The sequence below is a fragment of the Bufo gargarizans genome, chromosome 3, assembly GCF_014858855.1.
Source record: "Bufo gargarizans isolate SCDJY-AF-19 chromosome 3, ASM1485885v1, whole genome shotgun sequence".
Taxonomy (NCBI): domain Eukaryota; kingdom Metazoa; phylum Chordata; class Amphibia; order Anura; family Bufonidae; genus Bufo; species Bufo gargarizans.
The window spans coordinates 509,633,627-509,651,307 of record NC_058082.1 but is presented as its reverse complement, the minus strand read 5'-3'; the positions used below and the strand labels follow the sequence as shown (position 1 = coordinate 509,651,307).

The 17,681-nt window shown below is 46.3% G+C and overlaps 1 protein-coding gene across 1 annotated transcript in view; it reads right to left on the bottom strand.

Moving 5' to 3' along the window:
• Positions 1–17,681, bottom strand: part of TSPOAP1 (TSPO associated protein 1) — a 196,261-nt gene that overhangs the window by 132,877 nt on the left and 45,703 nt on the right. The window contains 4 exon segments of the mRNA XM_044285794.1: positions 1,120–1,208; positions 4,918–5,656; positions 5,715–7,293; positions 8,009–8,141. Coding sequence (XP_044141729.1) covers positions 1,120–1,208; positions 4,918–5,656; positions 5,715–7,293; positions 8,009–8,141 — 2,540 coding nt within the window.

The following is a 17,681-nucleotide window of genomic DNA, read 5'->3' as shown; positions in this document are numbered from 1 at the left end:
CCGTGAGGGGCATGGCGAGTTCCTAGAATATTTTTTATTTTTTTGGCACAAGTTAGCGGAAAATGATTTTGTAAGAGAAAAAAGAAAAACATTTTTCGTTAACTTGTGCCAAAAAATTAAAAGGAATATCGCCATGCCCCTCACAGAATACCTTGGAGTGTCTACTTTCCAAAATGGGGTCACTTGTGGGGTATTTATACTGCCCTGGCATTTTAGGGGCCCTAAAGCGTGAGAAGAAGTCTGGAATATAAATGTCAAAAAAAATTACGCATTTGGATTCCGTGAGGGGTATGGTGAGCTCATGTGAGATTTTATTTTTTGTCACAAGTTAGTGGAATATGAGACTTTGTAAGAAGAAGAAAAAAAAATAAAAAAAAATTATAATTATATATATATATATATATATATATATATATATATATATATATATATATATATATATATATATATATATTTCCGCTAACTTGTGCCCAATTCTTCTATGAACTCGCCATGCCCCTCAAAAGTGATCTTTTTAAAGCCGCAGCGATTTTACGGTGTTTTTGCAGTGATCAGAAAAAAATTAATTTCTGTCACTGCGGTAGGGCGGACTGCACGCAAGTGTGTGCACAAGATCAGGCCTGATCGGGTGAACACTGCGTTTTTTGTAGAGCCTATAGAACATGTCCTATTCTTGTTCTGAAAGGCATTTTCTATATAGTTCTGGCAATGTGCGGATCCGCAAAATGTGGAAAGCACATTGCCGATGTCCGTGTTTTGCGGATCCGCAGTGTCAGTGTTCCACGATGTGAAAACTCAGCTCAGAAAAAGCTGTATGCAGACGGATCTACGGATCCGTCTGTGCTAAAGTAGCCTACGGACACGGATCACAGACGCGAATGGCAATCTTGTGTGCCTCCGTGTTTTTTCACTGACCCATTGACGTGAACAGTTGTCCGTCAAAAAAATAGGACAGGTCATATTTTTTTGACGGACAGGAAACACTGATCACGGACACAGATGATAAACGGTGCATTTTCCGAGTTTTCAATGGGTCCGCAGAAAATCACGGAAAACAGAACAACGGACACGGATGCACACAACGGTCGTGTGCATGAGGCCTAAGTCCGATCTTTAGATTCTTTTAACCTGTGACTCATTCGATTCTTAGACTCCCTCCTGTACAGTGTGTGACTCAGAGGTTGCAGGCCGGGGAGGGGAGGGGCTGGCTTCCACTCTAGGATCAGATTATACTCCTCCCTGCTGCCGGCGTCTCTCTGCTCTGCTATCTGACTGAGCGGCTTCACACGGATCAGCTCAGTCAGAGGAATGGACTCCTCCGGTTCAGTGAACTGAATCGATTCAAAAGAACGATTCGTTCATGAACCGGACATCCCTGCGGCGCTGCCCGTGCCGTTCACATCGCTCACTGCACTGATGAATGGCAGGGAAAAGTCTAAGGCGTATTGGTACGCCTTAGACTTTTTCCAGGGAGTAAAATGGCCTGAACAGGCGTCTATGACGCTTGTACAGGCGTTATTGCGACCTCTGCTGCTGAGGACTGGGGCAAAGTCATATTCTCCGATGAAGCCTCTTTCCGATTTTTTGGGGCATCAGGAAAAAGGCTTGTCCGGAGAAGAAAAGGTGAGCGCTACTATCAGTCCTGTGTCATGCCAACAGTAAAGCATCCTGTGACCATTCATGTGTGGGGTTGCTTCTCATCCAAGGGAGTGGGCTTACTCACAATTTTGCCCAAAAACACAAGGAATAAAGAATGGTACCAAAATACCCTCCAGCAACTTTTTCCAACAATCCAACAGTTTGGTGAAGAACAATGCATTTTCCAGCACGATGGAGCACCGTGCCATAAGGCAAAAGTCATAACTAAGTGGCTCGGGGACCAAAACGTTGACATTTTGGGTCCGTGGCCTGGAAACTCCCCAGATCTCAATCCCAAGAGGCTGGTGGACAAACAAAAACCCACTAATTCTGACAAACTCCAAGAAGTGATTATGAAAGAATGGGTTGCTATCAGTCAGGAATTGGCCCAGAAGTTGATTAAGAGCATGCCCAGTCGAATTGCAGAGGTCCTGAAAAAGAAGGGCCAACACTGCAAATACTGACTCTTTGCATAAATGTCATGTAATTGTCGATAAAAGCCTTTGAAACGTATGAAGTGCGTGTAATTATATTTCACTACATCACAGAAACAAAGATCTAAAAGCAGTTTAGCAGCAAACTTTGTGAAAACTAATTTGTGTCATTCTTAAAACTTTTGTCCACGACTGTACATCTATCAGTGACTGCCAGCTATCTCTGTATACACACTTACACAGGAAATGCCATCAATCACTGATAACACCTCCCCGTATACAAATAAAGTCAGAAAGTTTTAAATGTAATCCATTTTGTGGTGACAGGGCCTTTTAAAATAGATAGGATAACACCAGTGTCTACTTGGCTTTACTTCAGCTTTTTTTTATTTATTTTTTCTGTAAGAGTCTTGTTTGAACAGAACACAGACTGACACAATATACAGCTAAACATACAGAACAAAGGATTTTATAATAAAAGATAGGAACTACTAAAGACCCTGCCAACTATAGAGACAGTTCCAGGATAAGCAGATCCTTCTTGGCATCAGCCTGCTAGTTCATTAATAAAGCATGTAATGTAATACACAGGCAAATCTACTGAGGCTGAAATTGCAACCACAATTTGCTTTGCTGAGTAGTGCAATTCAATAAAGAAAACACAAGTAAAACTCAACTGATTAAACTACAGCAAGGAAAGGAACAGATGAACCACAAACTGCTCTCTAGGCATTACGGTGAGATACGAGATATTCAAACACACACTATATATATATATATATTAAATGCTCAAGCAATAAAATCATATAAAATGGTATTATTTTAAAATATACTATTAGAGAAGTTTTACTACAAATCTATCCAAATGCTACATTTTACAAAACACATATACACTACTCACAAAAAGTTGGGAATATGTGGCTTTCAGGTGAAATTTATGGAACAAATATAAAGTTCACGCTACAGTGATATTATATCATGAACGGTGCTGGTGGATATGACTTAAACGGGTTCTGCAGTGGGGGCGTGGCTAGCGGCGCATGGAGACAGACGGCTGGCTCCTGAGCTCCTGAGCCATCGGCACCAAAATCCGCAAAAAACAGCCCTGCAAGTCCCTGCATCTCCCTGCTGTGAGCACCGGAGGAATGCATAAGCACCCTGCTACAAGCGGCACCAATATCAGCCATGCCGAGGGGTAAGAGGCGCCGCAGTCCGGCAAAACTCACCAGCTTCTTCCCTGCTGTGAGCGCGTTCCAAGATGGCGACTCTCGCGCCCCAGCTGCAGTCAAAGCGGCATCATCTCCGTCCTCAGCGCAGCCCGTGTCTCCTCAGGCCTCAGGAAGTTCCCCAGTCTCCTCTTCTGCATCGCTATCCCCTGCACAGGTCACATATTCTCCTCAGCATGACCTTTCTGTGCAGCAGGACCCTCCATCACACCGGGCACACAGTGCCTCAGCTGCCTTGCTGGAGATGGCAGGAGGGGAATCAAATTCTGCTCCAATCACTGATGCAGTGTTAAAGGGGATGAAAGTTCTCATGGCAGATTTACAAAAGTCATTAAAACAGGACCTCAGGGACGCCATTACCCAAATTCAACATGATATCTCAGCTTTGGGGTCTAGAACCGCGCATGTGGAATCTAAAATGGCTCATAACGGATAATGGACACTGCTAATTCCCATAAAGAAGAAATAGCAGCGTTGAAACTCAAAATCGCAGACATGGAGGACCGTTCACGCAGGAACAATCTGAGTTTCCGCGGAATTCTGGAGACTGAAATGCATGCTACCTCAGGCTCCAATCGCAGATTTGCTCATAGATAGAGCACATAGGCTACCTAAGCCCAAATCTCTGCCTACCTCTGTACCGCGTGACACTATTGCGCGCATCCATTTTTTACATGCTAAAGAACAGATCCTGAAAGCAGCAAGAAACTCCCCTGTTCTACCGGAGCGGTTTCAGGACATCTCCATTTTCGCCGACTTATCAGCGGCTACCTTGGCAAGGCGCCGGAAATTCACTTCCAGCACTGCTTTACTGCGTAAGCATGGGATCCCTTACAGATGGGGGTTCCCCGTTAAGTAGCTTATTACTTACAGCGGCACACTGCAAGTGGCCTCCTCTCCCGCATCTGCGCTGAAACTTTGTCGAGAATGGGGCCTATCAGATCCTGAATCTCATGGCGACAGTCATCAGCATTCGCCGATCCCGCGCGTTGAAGAGGAATGGTTCACCGTGCAACATCGCAAGCGAAAAACCGCAATTAGACTTACCGGTAATTCCGTTTCCTTGAATCCACCATGACGGCCCACATTGAGATTGACCCTTGACCTCTGTAGGGGCAGGAACACATAGAGAGTTTAAGAACCCCCCACCCCTCCACCTCCTCAGTGCTTTACAATTACCCGAAAAGGTGGAACGAAAGTAAAAGGATATTGATCCATACCCTTAAACTCCTGCATGTATATGCAACATAAATCAAAAAATTCTTATATAAAATTTTTTTTATTTTTTTTAATTTTTTTGGGAAGGGGAATAGTATGGGCCGTCATGGTGGATTCAAGGAAACAGAATTACCGGTAAGTCTAATTGCGGTTTTTCCATTTCATCCACCATGACGGCCCACATTGAGACATATCAGATAACTAAATGGGTGGGGATATCGCCTGTAGAACCTTCCGGCCGAAAAGAGCTTCATTTGCGTCCGGAAGATTAAGGCGATAGTGTTTTACAAAAGTATTAGTGCTAGACCAGGTTGCGGCTTTACAGATCTGGTCCAGCGAGACCCCTCCTTTCTCAGCCCAAGAAGAGGCCGTAGCCCTAGTAGAATGGGCTTTAACATTACCAGGACTGGTTTTGTTCTGGATCTTGTAGCAGCATTCAATAGTGGATTTGATCCATCTAGCTATGGAAGACCTGGCTAACTTCTTTCCTTTATTCTTCCCTGAAAACTGAATAAGGAGATTGTCATCCACCCTAAAATCTCTGGTAGAATCCAGGTAACGGATAACTATGTCCCTAACATCCAGGAGATGTAACCTATCACTAGACCCTGCATGTTCGGACCTAGGGATAGAGGGTAGGAAGATCTCCTGCTCTAGATGGAAAGGAGAGACTACTTTAGGGAGAAAGCCTGGGTCGAGAGTTAGACGGATGTGATCCTTGTTAATTTGGAGGTAGGGCTCTCTACACGATAAAGCCTGGATCTCCCCAATGCGTCTGGCTGAGGTGATAGCGATCAGAAAGGCAGTCTTGAGGGAAAGGTGTTTTAAAGAGATCTCCGACGAAGGTACAAATGGAGGTTTTGTTAAGCCCTCTAGTACGGTATTAAGATCCCAGGTCGGAGTTCTGGATCTCAGGGAGGCTCTCAACCTTGCAACCGCTCTAAAGAACCTCCTGATCCATCTGTGGTTGGCCAGGCTGCAGTCATAGAAGGAGCTGAGGGCAGAAATTTGGACCTTCAAAGTACTAGGTCTAAGGCCTAACTCGAGGCCGCACTGTAGAAAGTCCAAAATTCTGTTGATAGGAGGAGAGGTGGTGTCTGGGCGCTCAACTCCTAACCAGGAACAGTATTTCTTCCAGATCTTAAAGGTAGATGGAGGAGGTCACCTTTTTTCTACTTGCCCTCAGAGTACTTATCACCTTTTCCGAAAGTCCTCTGCTTCTTAGTGTCTCGCTCTCAGGATCCAGGCTGACAGTCTGAATATGCCTGGGTCTGGATGAAGAAGAGGGCCCTGGACTAGAATGTCCCTCTGGAAGGGAATCTCCCACGGATCTTCCAGTGATAGCTGTCTTAGAGTGGAGAACCAACTTCTCTTTGGCCAAAGAGGGGCTATCAGGATGAGAGTAGTCGGTTCCTCCAGGAGCTTCTGGACGACCCGAGGTAGTAGTGGTATTGGGGGAAAGGCGTAGGCTAGTCTCCAATTCCACTGTATTGATAGAGCATCGATTGCCCACGGATTGTCTCCTGGGTTTAGGGAGCAAAAACAGTCTACCTGCGCGTTTTTTCTGGAGGCGAATAAGTCTACCTCTGGACAGCACCATCTTTCCGAGATCTTTTGGAAGACATTCCTGTTCAGAGACCATTCTCCTGGGTCTACTATCTCTCTGCTCAGAAAGTCTGCTACTGTGTTTTCGCAGCCCCTTAGGTGGATGGCGGACAGAGATAAAGTGTTTACTTCTGCCCAGGAGAAAATTCTTTTTGCTATCTCGCCAAGAGGCCGTGATCTTGTTCCCCCCTGGTGACGCAGATAAGCCACCGTTGTGGTATTGTCTGACATTACCCTTAGATGTCGCCCTTTTAGAAGGCACTCTCCTTTTAATAATGCTTCCAGGACTGCGTAAAGCTCTCGGTAGTTGGAGGATCTGTCTCTTATCTCGGCGGGCCAGGTACCTTGTAGAAGATGATCTCCTATCTTCGCTCCCCAGCCTCCGAGGCTTGCGTCCGTGATTACTTGAACGACTGGATGGTTCCGCCACTGAAGGCCTCCTAGAAGTCTTCTTTTTTACTTTCCACCAATCCAAGTCTGTTTTTACGGACTGAGGGATCCGAAAGACCCTGTCTAGACTTAACTGTCTCCCGTCCCAGATAGATAGGATCCAACTTTGGATTATTCTTGTGTGGCTTTGGCACCATGCCACCGAGGGAATGCAGGCGGTTAGGCTTCCTAGGAGACTCATGGCCTTTCTGATGGAGCAGTTGCGAGCCCTCTGGAATGATCTGACTTTCTCTGTCAGTGCAGAAGCTTTGTCCTGAGGGAGGAAGGTCATCAGCTGGGCCGAATCTAATTCCACACCCAGGAATTTTATTCTCATGGACGGGGTTAGGGTGGATTTTTTTATATTTATAATCCATCCGAGGTTCTTTAAGAGTTCCGAGAATCTTCGGGTCGCCAGAAGGTTCTCGGATTCTGTCTTGCCCAGAATTAAAAAGTCGTCGAGATAAGGAATAATTGTAATTCCTTCCTGACTAAGGCAGGCCACCATCTCTACTACGATCTTTGTGAAGACCCTGGGGGCCGAGGAGATACCGAAAGGGAGGGCGACATATTGGAAATGATGTATAGACCTGTCTGGTCCTCTTAGAGCAAATCTTAGATACTTTTGGGAAAGATGATGGATGGGGACGTGGTAGTAAGCGTCCTTCAGATCGATTGACGACATGAATGCCCCTTTTGGAATCAGAGGGATTGTGGATGGGATGGTCTCCATCCTGAACCTCCTGTATAAGATAGACCTGTTTAGGGGTTTTAAGTTTATTATCGTGCGAAAGGATTGGTCTGTTTTTTTTTCTAAAAAAAGACTGGAATAGAATCCTCTCCTTTCCTCTGGGATAGGAACCTTTCGAATTACCCCTAGCTCTAAGAGGTCTTGGACGCCCTGCCAGATTTTCGGGAGATCTGATCTGCTCTGAGGTGTAATGCAGTATCTTCTTGGGGGGACTGATGTGAACTTTATCCTGTAACCCTGGGAGATTATATTTAGCACCCAGGGATTTGAAGTTACCTGACTCCAGGAGGATAGAAAACCCATCAGTCGCCCCCCTACCCTGGCGTCATTGCTGCTTAGGTTGCCTATTCTGGGGATTGAGGATAAAGCCTCTTCCTCTCCCCCCTTTTGGATAACTCCATCGGCCAGACTTCCCTTTCCCCCTGTAGGATCTCTGCTGGGGTTGGTACTGCCGAAAGGGCTTCTTTTTTGGTTCTTTGTCCTCTGGAAAACCCTTCTTCCTAATATCATTTCCTTTATATTTTCATTGATGGGGAAAACAATAGGAGACCTAGCTCTAAGGCCCCCAAACATTTCATCCTGAACCGTACGGGGTTTAGGAATATCTTCAATGCCCATAGTGGACCTGACTGCTCGGAGCAGCTCTCCCATTTCATTAGCGGAAAAAAAAGTATCTTTTATCCTCCTCCAGAATCTCTCCGTCCGACAAGGGTTCCTCATTAGGAAATTGTCTGGACGAGGCAGAGGCCACTTCAACCTCTTCACCCTCAGAAGAAGAAATAACGGATATTTTGCGCTTCTTAGAAGGGATGGGGTTGCTGGAAGGGGTAGATAAGGAGGCTAAAGAGGACAATCTCATCAGAAATAAAAGACTTCATCTCCGAGAGTATATCTGGTTGCTCCTCTTTCCAAATCTCCGAAGTGCAAGGTTTGCATAGTCTCTTTTATAATTTTCGGGGAGACGCCTGGAACAAGCACAGCATTTTAAGGGTTTTGTTTTGGATTTTAACTCCTTGCTGCCCTGCAGAAGGAAGCAACCAGATAACCCAGCATTAGTAATTCAGGCTTACAAAAACTGAAATATACACCCCCCAGAAGGGGACTCACGGTGCTGGATGCAGAAGGATCAGGACCTTCCTGGCGGGGAGCAGGTGTCTCAGACATCGCGGTGTAACAGGTGAGGTGCCGAAAGGAACCGCGGTCTTTTTTTTTAAATTCCCGGCGTCTGACGTCATCTAGCTGCGCCCTGCATGACGGCGTAGGCCTGCGCCGCACTAGCCTACTAAGAGAGGCGTGCGTCGCCCGGCCCGCCCATAGAGACGCTCCATGCGTCGCACCTGCTCCCCCTGCCGGACGCTAGAGCTCGGTCCTCCAGAAGGAAAGGACGCCGAGCGCCGCGCGCCGAGAAGCCGCACCTTCAACTGCTTCCACAAGGAGGGAAGGAAGTCCGAAGGTATGGGGAGGACCACAGGCCTCGGCATAAGCCAAGACGAGGGTCCTCGATGCTCCTAGCTGGCCAGCCTTGGCCCCTGCCGCGGGAGGCCAGCTGGAGAACCTGTAAGAAAGATAAGGCTATTTCATCCTCCATGAAGGAGGAACTCTCCACGTGTTGGCCCCTGTAGGGGCAGGAAAGCACTGAGGAGGTGGAGGGGTGGGGGGTTCTTAAACTCTCTATGTGTTCCTGCCCCTACAGAGGTCAAGGGTCAATCTCAATGTGGGCCGTCATGGTGGATGAAATGGAAAAAACTGTATGATTATTGGATGGGTGAGAAATCTCGCTCAGCCTTGCCATTCAATTAGTGCCTGTTTTTTTTTTACCTCCCCTTATATCCTACTAATTTTCCTTGCAGGGCGCTACTTTGGCTGATTCAGGCCGATCCTAGCTCGTGAATATGACCAGTATTTTTGTATACTGCCCCTATGTTGCAATTACCCTTAGTGAAGTTTTGTATATTATTCCTGCTTCTCTGTACTCGAGCGGTTACCACCGTCATCTGTTCTCTTAGTTATGTTATTGTCTTGATTCATTTCTCTGTTCACAGCACCACATTTTCCTCTTCTCAGGTGTATTCTGCATCTCCTATGATTGATCCTGTACCTCTACGACGTGGGGTCTTCTCATATGAGATACTGCGGCTAAACGCTCCCTCGATCAGTTTTCACTATGGTATTTAAGATTGTTTCACTTAATGCTAAAGGGCTGAACTCGCCCTTTAAACGGTCTTTACTATGGAAAGAAACTAAGCACCTTCAAGCCGACATACTCTGCGTACAAGAAACACACTTATTGTCCGTCGATGTACCTAGATTAAAGCACAAAAATTTCCCTCATATATTCTCAGCACCCGCAGTTGGGAGGAAAAAAAGGGGGGGGGTATCCATTGCATTTAAAGATTCTATTGCATTTCAAATGGAGAAGGTTGAGGTGGATAGCGGTGGGAGATTTGTCATTGTGATGGGCCTTATTAACAATGTCCAATACACAATTGTCTCTTTATATGCACCTAATCGGCGCCCCTCTGCTTTCTGTAATTCTCTTTTGCGCAAAGTGTCTAAAGTTCAGAGAGGACATCTCATTGTGTTGGGAGACTAACACGGTGATGTGGCCTTCCATGGACTCTACCTCGTTAACTGATGCTAGGGAACCCTCGGCGATTGCTAAGCTTGCTCAATCGCATGATCTATATGACACCTGGCGGATCCAGCACCCCACTGAGCGTGATTTCACCTTTTTTTCTGCTGCCCATAGGGTGTATACTAGGATTGATTACTTTTTGGTCAGAAGGCATTTACTGCCCTGCGTGGCCTCCTCAAATATCTATACTATTACTTGGTCTGACCATGCGCCCATTGCAATTGAAATAACAGAACAATATGCTACTGCACATCACTCCATATGGAGGCTTAATAACTTTATACTGCAGAGTCCGCGTTACTCACCTCAAACCATCGAGTGTTTGCACAATTATTTTAAGGAGAAGGACACTGGTGACATCTGATGGTATTTTGTGGTGTGCAATGAAAGCGACTCTCAGGGGTCATTTTATTAAACAATCTTCCTATGATAAAAAATGCAGAACTCTGTTACTCCAGTTGCAATCTAGGCTAGCTGATCTGCATCGCTTAAATAAATCTTCCTACTTGCCCCATAGGGCAGCAGAAATAACGTTAATTAAATCTCGCTTGCATGAACTTTATGTGATTATCACACACTGCACTACATACATTACACACATGTATACATCACATACTGCGCTGTCACCTTCTTCTGCAGGTCTACCTTGATGTTTGGTCTTTAGGCTTCAGTCAGATCCTCCACCGCCATGTTTGCGCGACACCACCAGGAGCTGGCCCCTCCTCCTTTCATCTCCCGCCGGCTTCTCCTACAGCAGGGCGCTCTATCGCTCCAGTGCCCGCCCAATCTTGACAATCAGGGGCGTAGCTAGACACCCCCCCCCCCTTCAGTGCCGTCCACAGAAATCCCCCCCCCTTCAGTGCCGTCCACAAATATCCCCCCCCTTCAGTGCCGTCCACAGATATCCCCCCCCCCCTTCAGTGCCGTCCACAGATATCCCCCCCCCCTTCAGTGCCGTCCACAGATATCCCCCCCCCTTCAGTGCCGTCCACAGATATCCCCCCCCCTTCAGTGCCGTCCACAGATATCCCCCCCCCTTCAGTGCCGTCCACAGATATCCCCCCCCCTTCAGTGCCGTCCACAGATATCCCCCCCTTCAGTGCCGTCCACAGATATCCCCCCCCCCCCTTCAGTGCCGTCCACAGATATCCCCCCCCCCTTCAGTGCCGTCCACAGATATTCCCCCCCTTCAGTGTCCTCCACAGATATTCCCCCCCCTTCAGTGTCCTCCACAGATATTCCCCCCCCCCTTCAGTGTCCTCCACAGATATTCCCCCCCCCCCTTCAGTGTCCTCCACAGATATTCCCCCCCCCCCTTCAGTGTCCTCCACAGATATTCCCCCCCCCCTTCAGTGTCCTCCACAGATATTCCCCCCCCCTTCAGTGTCCTCCACAGATATTCCCCCCCCCCTTCAGTGTCCTCCACAGATATTCCCCCCCCCCCTTCAGTGTCCTCCACAGATATTCCCCCCCCCCTTCAGTGTCCTCCACAGATATTCCCCCCCCCTTCAGTGTCCTCCACAGATATTCCCCCCCCCTTCAGTGTCCTCCACAGATATTCCCCCCCCCCTTCAGTGTCCTCCACAGATATTCCCCCCCCCCCTTCAGTGTCCTCCACAGATATTCCCCCCCCCTTCAGTGTCCTCCACAGATATTCCCCCCCCCCCTACCCAGAGCCCCTTCCTAGCTAATTTATTCACTGCACTTGCCTCTGAAATTGAAGAGAAGCGCCGCCGTAATCTCGCACAGGCGCACTGGCAGAGGCCAGGAAGACTGTGCATGCGCACTACGATGCCTCTGCCAGTGCACCTGTGCGAGATTACGGCGGCGCTTCTCTTCAATTTCAGAGGCAAGTGCAGTGAATAAATTAGCTAGGAGGCGGGGCTGGGCGGAGAGATTGCAGGCGCAGGCAGCATCGCTTTGCTGCCTGTGCCGTTCGCAGCGCGGGCCGCATGACATGGCTTCGCGGGCCGCATTTGGCCCGCGGGCCGTAGGTTGGGCATCACTGGTCTAGGGTGTTTGATCCGCAAGGCATTGCTGATGAGTTTGCTAAATACTATGCCTCACTATACAACCTTTCAGATGACGCATCCACACCTCAACCTTCTTTACCCTCTATACAAGCGTTTTTAAGCCATCTCAATTTGCCCTCATTGACAGATAGAAACTAGACGCATCCTCTGTTTTCTCTCCAGAGCAAATTTCTGCAGCAATCAAAACCCTAAAAGTTGGCAAATCTCCCGGCCCGGACGGTTTCACCAATGAATTTTACAAAGCCCATAAAGACCTTCTAGTTCCTTACTTAACTAGGCTATTTAATGATGCTGCGTCCTCAGGTTCATTACCTGAAGAAATGCTAAGTGCATTGATAGTCACTCTGCCAAAACCTGGGAAATCCCCAGATGTTCCCTCAAATTTTAGGCCAATATCTCTCCTTAACGTGGACCTAAAAATCTACGCTAAGGTGATTGCGACCCGCTTGACAAATGTTCTCCCAACGTTAATTGACACTGATCAAATTGGATTTGTCAAGGACCGGCAGACGGTAGATGGTACACGCAGATTCTTGAATATTATGTCAGTGGTGGCTGAAGGTCGAGCGCCTTCTCTGCTCCTATCATTGGACGCTGAGAAGGCGTTCGACCGGATCCACTGGGGCTATCTTGAGGCAGTGTTGGGCAAATTTGGTTTCCCCCCCCCAAGGCTTCTGTCTTCCATTTTAGCGTTATACTCTAAACCCTCGGCCAGAGTATATTCCTCAGGAGCCCTCTCCACACCTTTTATGATTACTAATGGCACTAGGCAGGGGTGTCCCCTTACTCCCCTCCTATTTGCTCTGTTGATGGAACCTCTAGCTCATCGAATCAGGTTGTCCCCAAATATTAAGGGTATCACTATTGGTGAAACAGAGAATAAAATAGGTCTTTTTGCGGACGACGTCATTATTTCAGTTATAGACCCCTTATCCTCCTTAATAGCGGTTTCAAACATCATCGATCAATTTAGTCGGGTGAGCTACTATAAAATTAACTCTCACAAATCGCTTATGCTAGGAATGTGGCTCTTGTCAGACACTAAAGGTACCATCTCAGCTGAGTTCCCTTTCAAATGGGCCGAAGGTAGTATTCCTTACTTAGGTATCACCCTCACGTTCCCCCTTAGTAATCTCCAGTCAGTTAACTATAATGCTATCATCACTCAAATAAAAATGACATTCTGGCTTACTCGCAATACCCTCTCTCTTGGGTGGGCCGAATTGCAGCGACCAAAATGTTCCTTTTGCCTAAGATTCTGTACTTATTTAGGAATCTGCCTGTCATTGTGCCACGCCGATATATTGCCTTGCTTCAACCCCTTATATTGCAATTTATATGGAAAAAACAGAGGGCGAGAGTGGCGGCAGATATCCTATACAGGCCTGTTAAGTTGGGGGGGCTGGGATGTCCGTGCCATTTTACCTATTACCAAGCTACGGTGCTCGACCAACTCAAAAGCTGGTGGATTAATGACACAGCGAAAAAATGGGTACATATGGAATCTAGCTTAACTTGTGCACCCTCATTGCAGCATTTACTTTGGCAAGAATACTCTCCAAAACGCCTCCTCAATCTCCATCTGTCACTGTTCAGGCTGGAATGTCCTTGTGGACCAAATGTCCCCTTACACCGAAAATTCTTCCATTCAGGATTATAGATGCTCCGTTGTCAGCTTTCAGTGCCTGCTTGCTGGATACTGACTTCTCACAATGGGAATCTAATGGGATCCTTTCAGTGTCTCGAATTTTATCTAATGGAGCCCTGATTTCATTCACAGAGTTAAGGGAGCGGTATCAAATCCAGTGGTCTGATTTTTATAAATATCTTCAATTACGTCACCTTCTAGCATCTAAGAACATTACTCATCCCTCTAAACTCTCTGCGTTTGCTGTATCTTTCCAGAACCCACTGATACGGAAAGGAGGTATTTCTGAAGCTTATAGGGGGTTACAGATCTCGGTTACTATATCAAAATTCCCGTTCAAGATCAAATGGGAGAAAGACCTAAATAAAATTTTCCAGCACAATGGGCCTTCGTATTCTCCCTCAGTTCTAGAACCTCTAAATGTGTCAACCACCTAGAGGCCTCAAGAAAACTCCTTTATAGGTGGTATTACACCCCTTATCGTCTATCAATGATATACCCAACTACCTTGAATGTTTGTTGGTGGTGCCTGTCAGCCACTGGTGGACCTGTCCCACTGTTCACCAGATGTGCAGTAAATATTGTCACTTGTGGATGCTGTAATTGAGGTGGCACTCCCATTCTCCCCGGAAATAGCTTTGCTCTCCTTGGGGCTGGAATGTTTACCTATAGCAGACCTAACTATTGCTTTTCATATACTAACGGTAACGAGAGTTGCAATAGCTAAGAGGTGGAAGAGCAGGGAACTTCCAGCTATACCAGAAATCATTGCTAAAGTCCACTATAATTATGGCATGGAACTACTGATTGCGAAAAAGCTATGCCGATTGTCTTGTGTCAGCGTCAGATGGCAAAAATGAGCATCTTACATATCCAGTAACTATCCTTCTTTGCGGGATCTGCAATTGTAGGAGATAGATATTTCATTTCTACTAATTAATTTTAAATGTGGCGCAGTTTTAATTACTGTTTGTTGCCCATCTCTTCACGGCCTTGTTTCTTCTTATATGAATGTAAACTTCTCATCCAATGTCTTCTATTTTAGGAGTCTGTACTGTGATGCGCAAATTATATTATATTTCATTGTACTGCGACACTATGGAAGATGTTGTATGCTCTGACTTTCTAATAAAAAATTTGTGAGTAAAGGGGTTCTGCAGTTTGTTTTAACTGATGATCAATCCTCTGGATAGATCATCAGCATCTGACCGGCAGGGGTCCAACACCCGGGACCCCCACCGATCAGATGTTTGAGAAGGCACTCCAGCAGCGCCACGGACTCTCACTGTTTACTGTTCACCTGAATGGAGTTTAGCCACGCCCAGGCCAGTTGATACTAGTCATGACGTCACTGAGCCAGCTGTAGACAGTGAGAAGGACGCGGCGCTGCTGGAGCGCTGCTGCCTTCTCAAACAGCTGATCGGCAGGGTTCCTGGGTGTCGGACCCAAGCCGGTTAGATGCTGATGATCTATCGAGAGGATAGATCATCAGTTAAAACAAACTGTAGAACCCCTTTAAGGACCAGCCCTGTACATGTACAGCAGGCTGATCAGGCGGTCACTGACAGCCGGCCCTGCTGCATATGCCAGCATCGGTCAAAACACCAATGCCGGCGTGTTAACCCCCTGTATGCCGCTGTCAAAGCTGACCACGGCATGCAGAGGGTTCGGAGGGTATTGGTGCCCTCCACTTCCTCATCGGGTCCCACGCTGCAGTGGCGTGGACCCGATGCCTTCTATAGGCATCGGAGCTTGCCTTATACGGAAGCCTGTGAGATCCAGACCTTAGGCTGGGTCTCACAGGTAGGCTGTCAGCATAGAAGCTGACAGCCAATGCATTACAATACAGGTTGTATTGTAATGCATTTCAGAGGGAATCAGACCCCAGAAGTTGAAGTCCCAGAGTGGGACAAAAGTAAAAATAAAAAATAAAGTAAAAAAAAAATAAAAAAGTTTTTCATTAAAAAAAAAAAAATTACGTCTCAAGTAAAAATAAAATAAAAAATACCCAAAATAAAACACATAAAATTGTAAAAAGAAAAAAAAAGAAAACCAAAACATATTGGGTATTGCTGTGTCCGTAACGACCAGCTCTACAAAAATATCACATGATCCACCCCCTCACGTGAACGCCGTAGAAAAAATTTAATAAAAACTGTGCTAAAACAATTTGTTCTTTGTCACCTTACATCACAAAAAGTGCAACACCAAGCAATCAAAAAGGCGTATGCCCCCCAAAATCATACCAATCAAACTGTCATCTTATCCTGCAAAAAAATGAGACCCAACCTAAGACAATCTCCCAAAAAGTAAAAAAAAAGAAATGTCTCTCAGAATATGTAGACACTGAAACACCTTCCTTTTTTTTGCGGATCCATTGAAATCAATGGTTCCGTATACGGTCCATATATGGAACACAAAAAAAAGGAACGTAAACGGAAAAAAAATTAAAACAATAATGATGATGGGGCAGCTGTTTCTCTTGTAAACCAAATCTTGGAGTTGCTGTGAGTAGAAACTTGGGGCTGCCCCAAAAATAATGTAAAGAAAAAAAATAAGTATTGTTCAGTATATATTTTAAATACACTGTAAGGCTTCATTCACACGTCCATGGAATGGGTCCGCATCCGTTACGCAATATCCGGAACGGGTGCGGACCCAATAATTCTCAATGGGGCAGGAATGGAAGCGGAGGGCATACTATGTGCTCTCCGCATCCGCATTTACGAAGCACGCCCCCGAATTTCCGGTCTGCGGCTTCGGAAAAAAATAGAACATGTCATATTTTGGGCAGTTCTATGGGGGTGCGGGCCGGGTGTATTACGGATCCACAATGCACTACGGATGCGTGAATGGACCCCTAGGCGCCTTCACACATGCCAGATTTTGTGGCAGAAAGTTCCGCAACTGAAAATCATTTCCATTCATCTTAATGGAGCTTAGGCTACTTTCACACTTACACTTTCCCTTTTCGCTATTGAGATCCGTCATAGGATCTCAATAGCAGGGGGAAACGCTTCAGCTTTGTCCCCATTCGTTGTCAATGGGGACAAAACTGAACTAAACGGAATGCACCCGAATGCATTCTGTTCCGTTTGGTTGAGTCCCCATCGCAGACAAGCAGCATTTTTCTGTCTGGATGTGGTGTGGAGCAAGACAGATCCGTCCTGACACACAATGTGAGTCAATGGGGACAGTTAAATTTTCTCTGACAATAGAAAACGGATCCGTCCCCCATTTACTTTCAATGGAGTTCATGACTGATCCGTCTTGGCAATGTTACAGATAATACAACTGGATCCGTTCATAACGGATGCAGATGGTTGAATTATCAGTAACGGAAGCGTTTTTGCTGATCCATGACCGATCCAGCAAAAACGCTGTTGTGAAAGTAGCCTAACAGAAATCCATGTACTTGCTGCCCCGTTCAAATGAATGGAACTGATTTTCAGTAACCGAATTTGAAGGCGCCATTATAATCAAAGCATTAATACATTCTCTTTTTGAAAACACAGATTTGGAGAAATTTTTTACGATACCTTTAAGCCAAAGCAATAATTGAACACAAGGGCATCTTTACAAATAATACTTCCTTCTAGAGAGGTTACTCCCTATTGCGGCGACAACGCACCTTTCTGCGCAACTTTTTAAAAAGTCACAGTTCATAAATCTAGCATATACCTAAATAACATAGGTATCCACGGCCACGTAAACTTTTTCACCCACTTAAAATGCAAGCAAGTAAAACCACTTCTGGGCGGATTCATCCTACAATCTAGTCGAACGACGGGTGGCGCAGTGACGTCTTTGGTGTCGCTGTAGAGAAGAGCAGTGAGCAGCTCTACACCCGGGGATCAAGAACGCTCCCATCCCTGCTGTTAAGCCTCTGAGCGCCTTGGTCTATAAAAGCAGAATAATCAAAGGGCACTCCCCTTTTTTGATCTGGCCTCGGGGTATCCTTGGTGACCCAATCAAACACTGAGGACCCCCCATGCAGTCAGTCCTGTGGACCCCAGATCTGTCCGTTTGGTAATCCTGCTGTTAAGGCTCACTAGTGTTGCCCG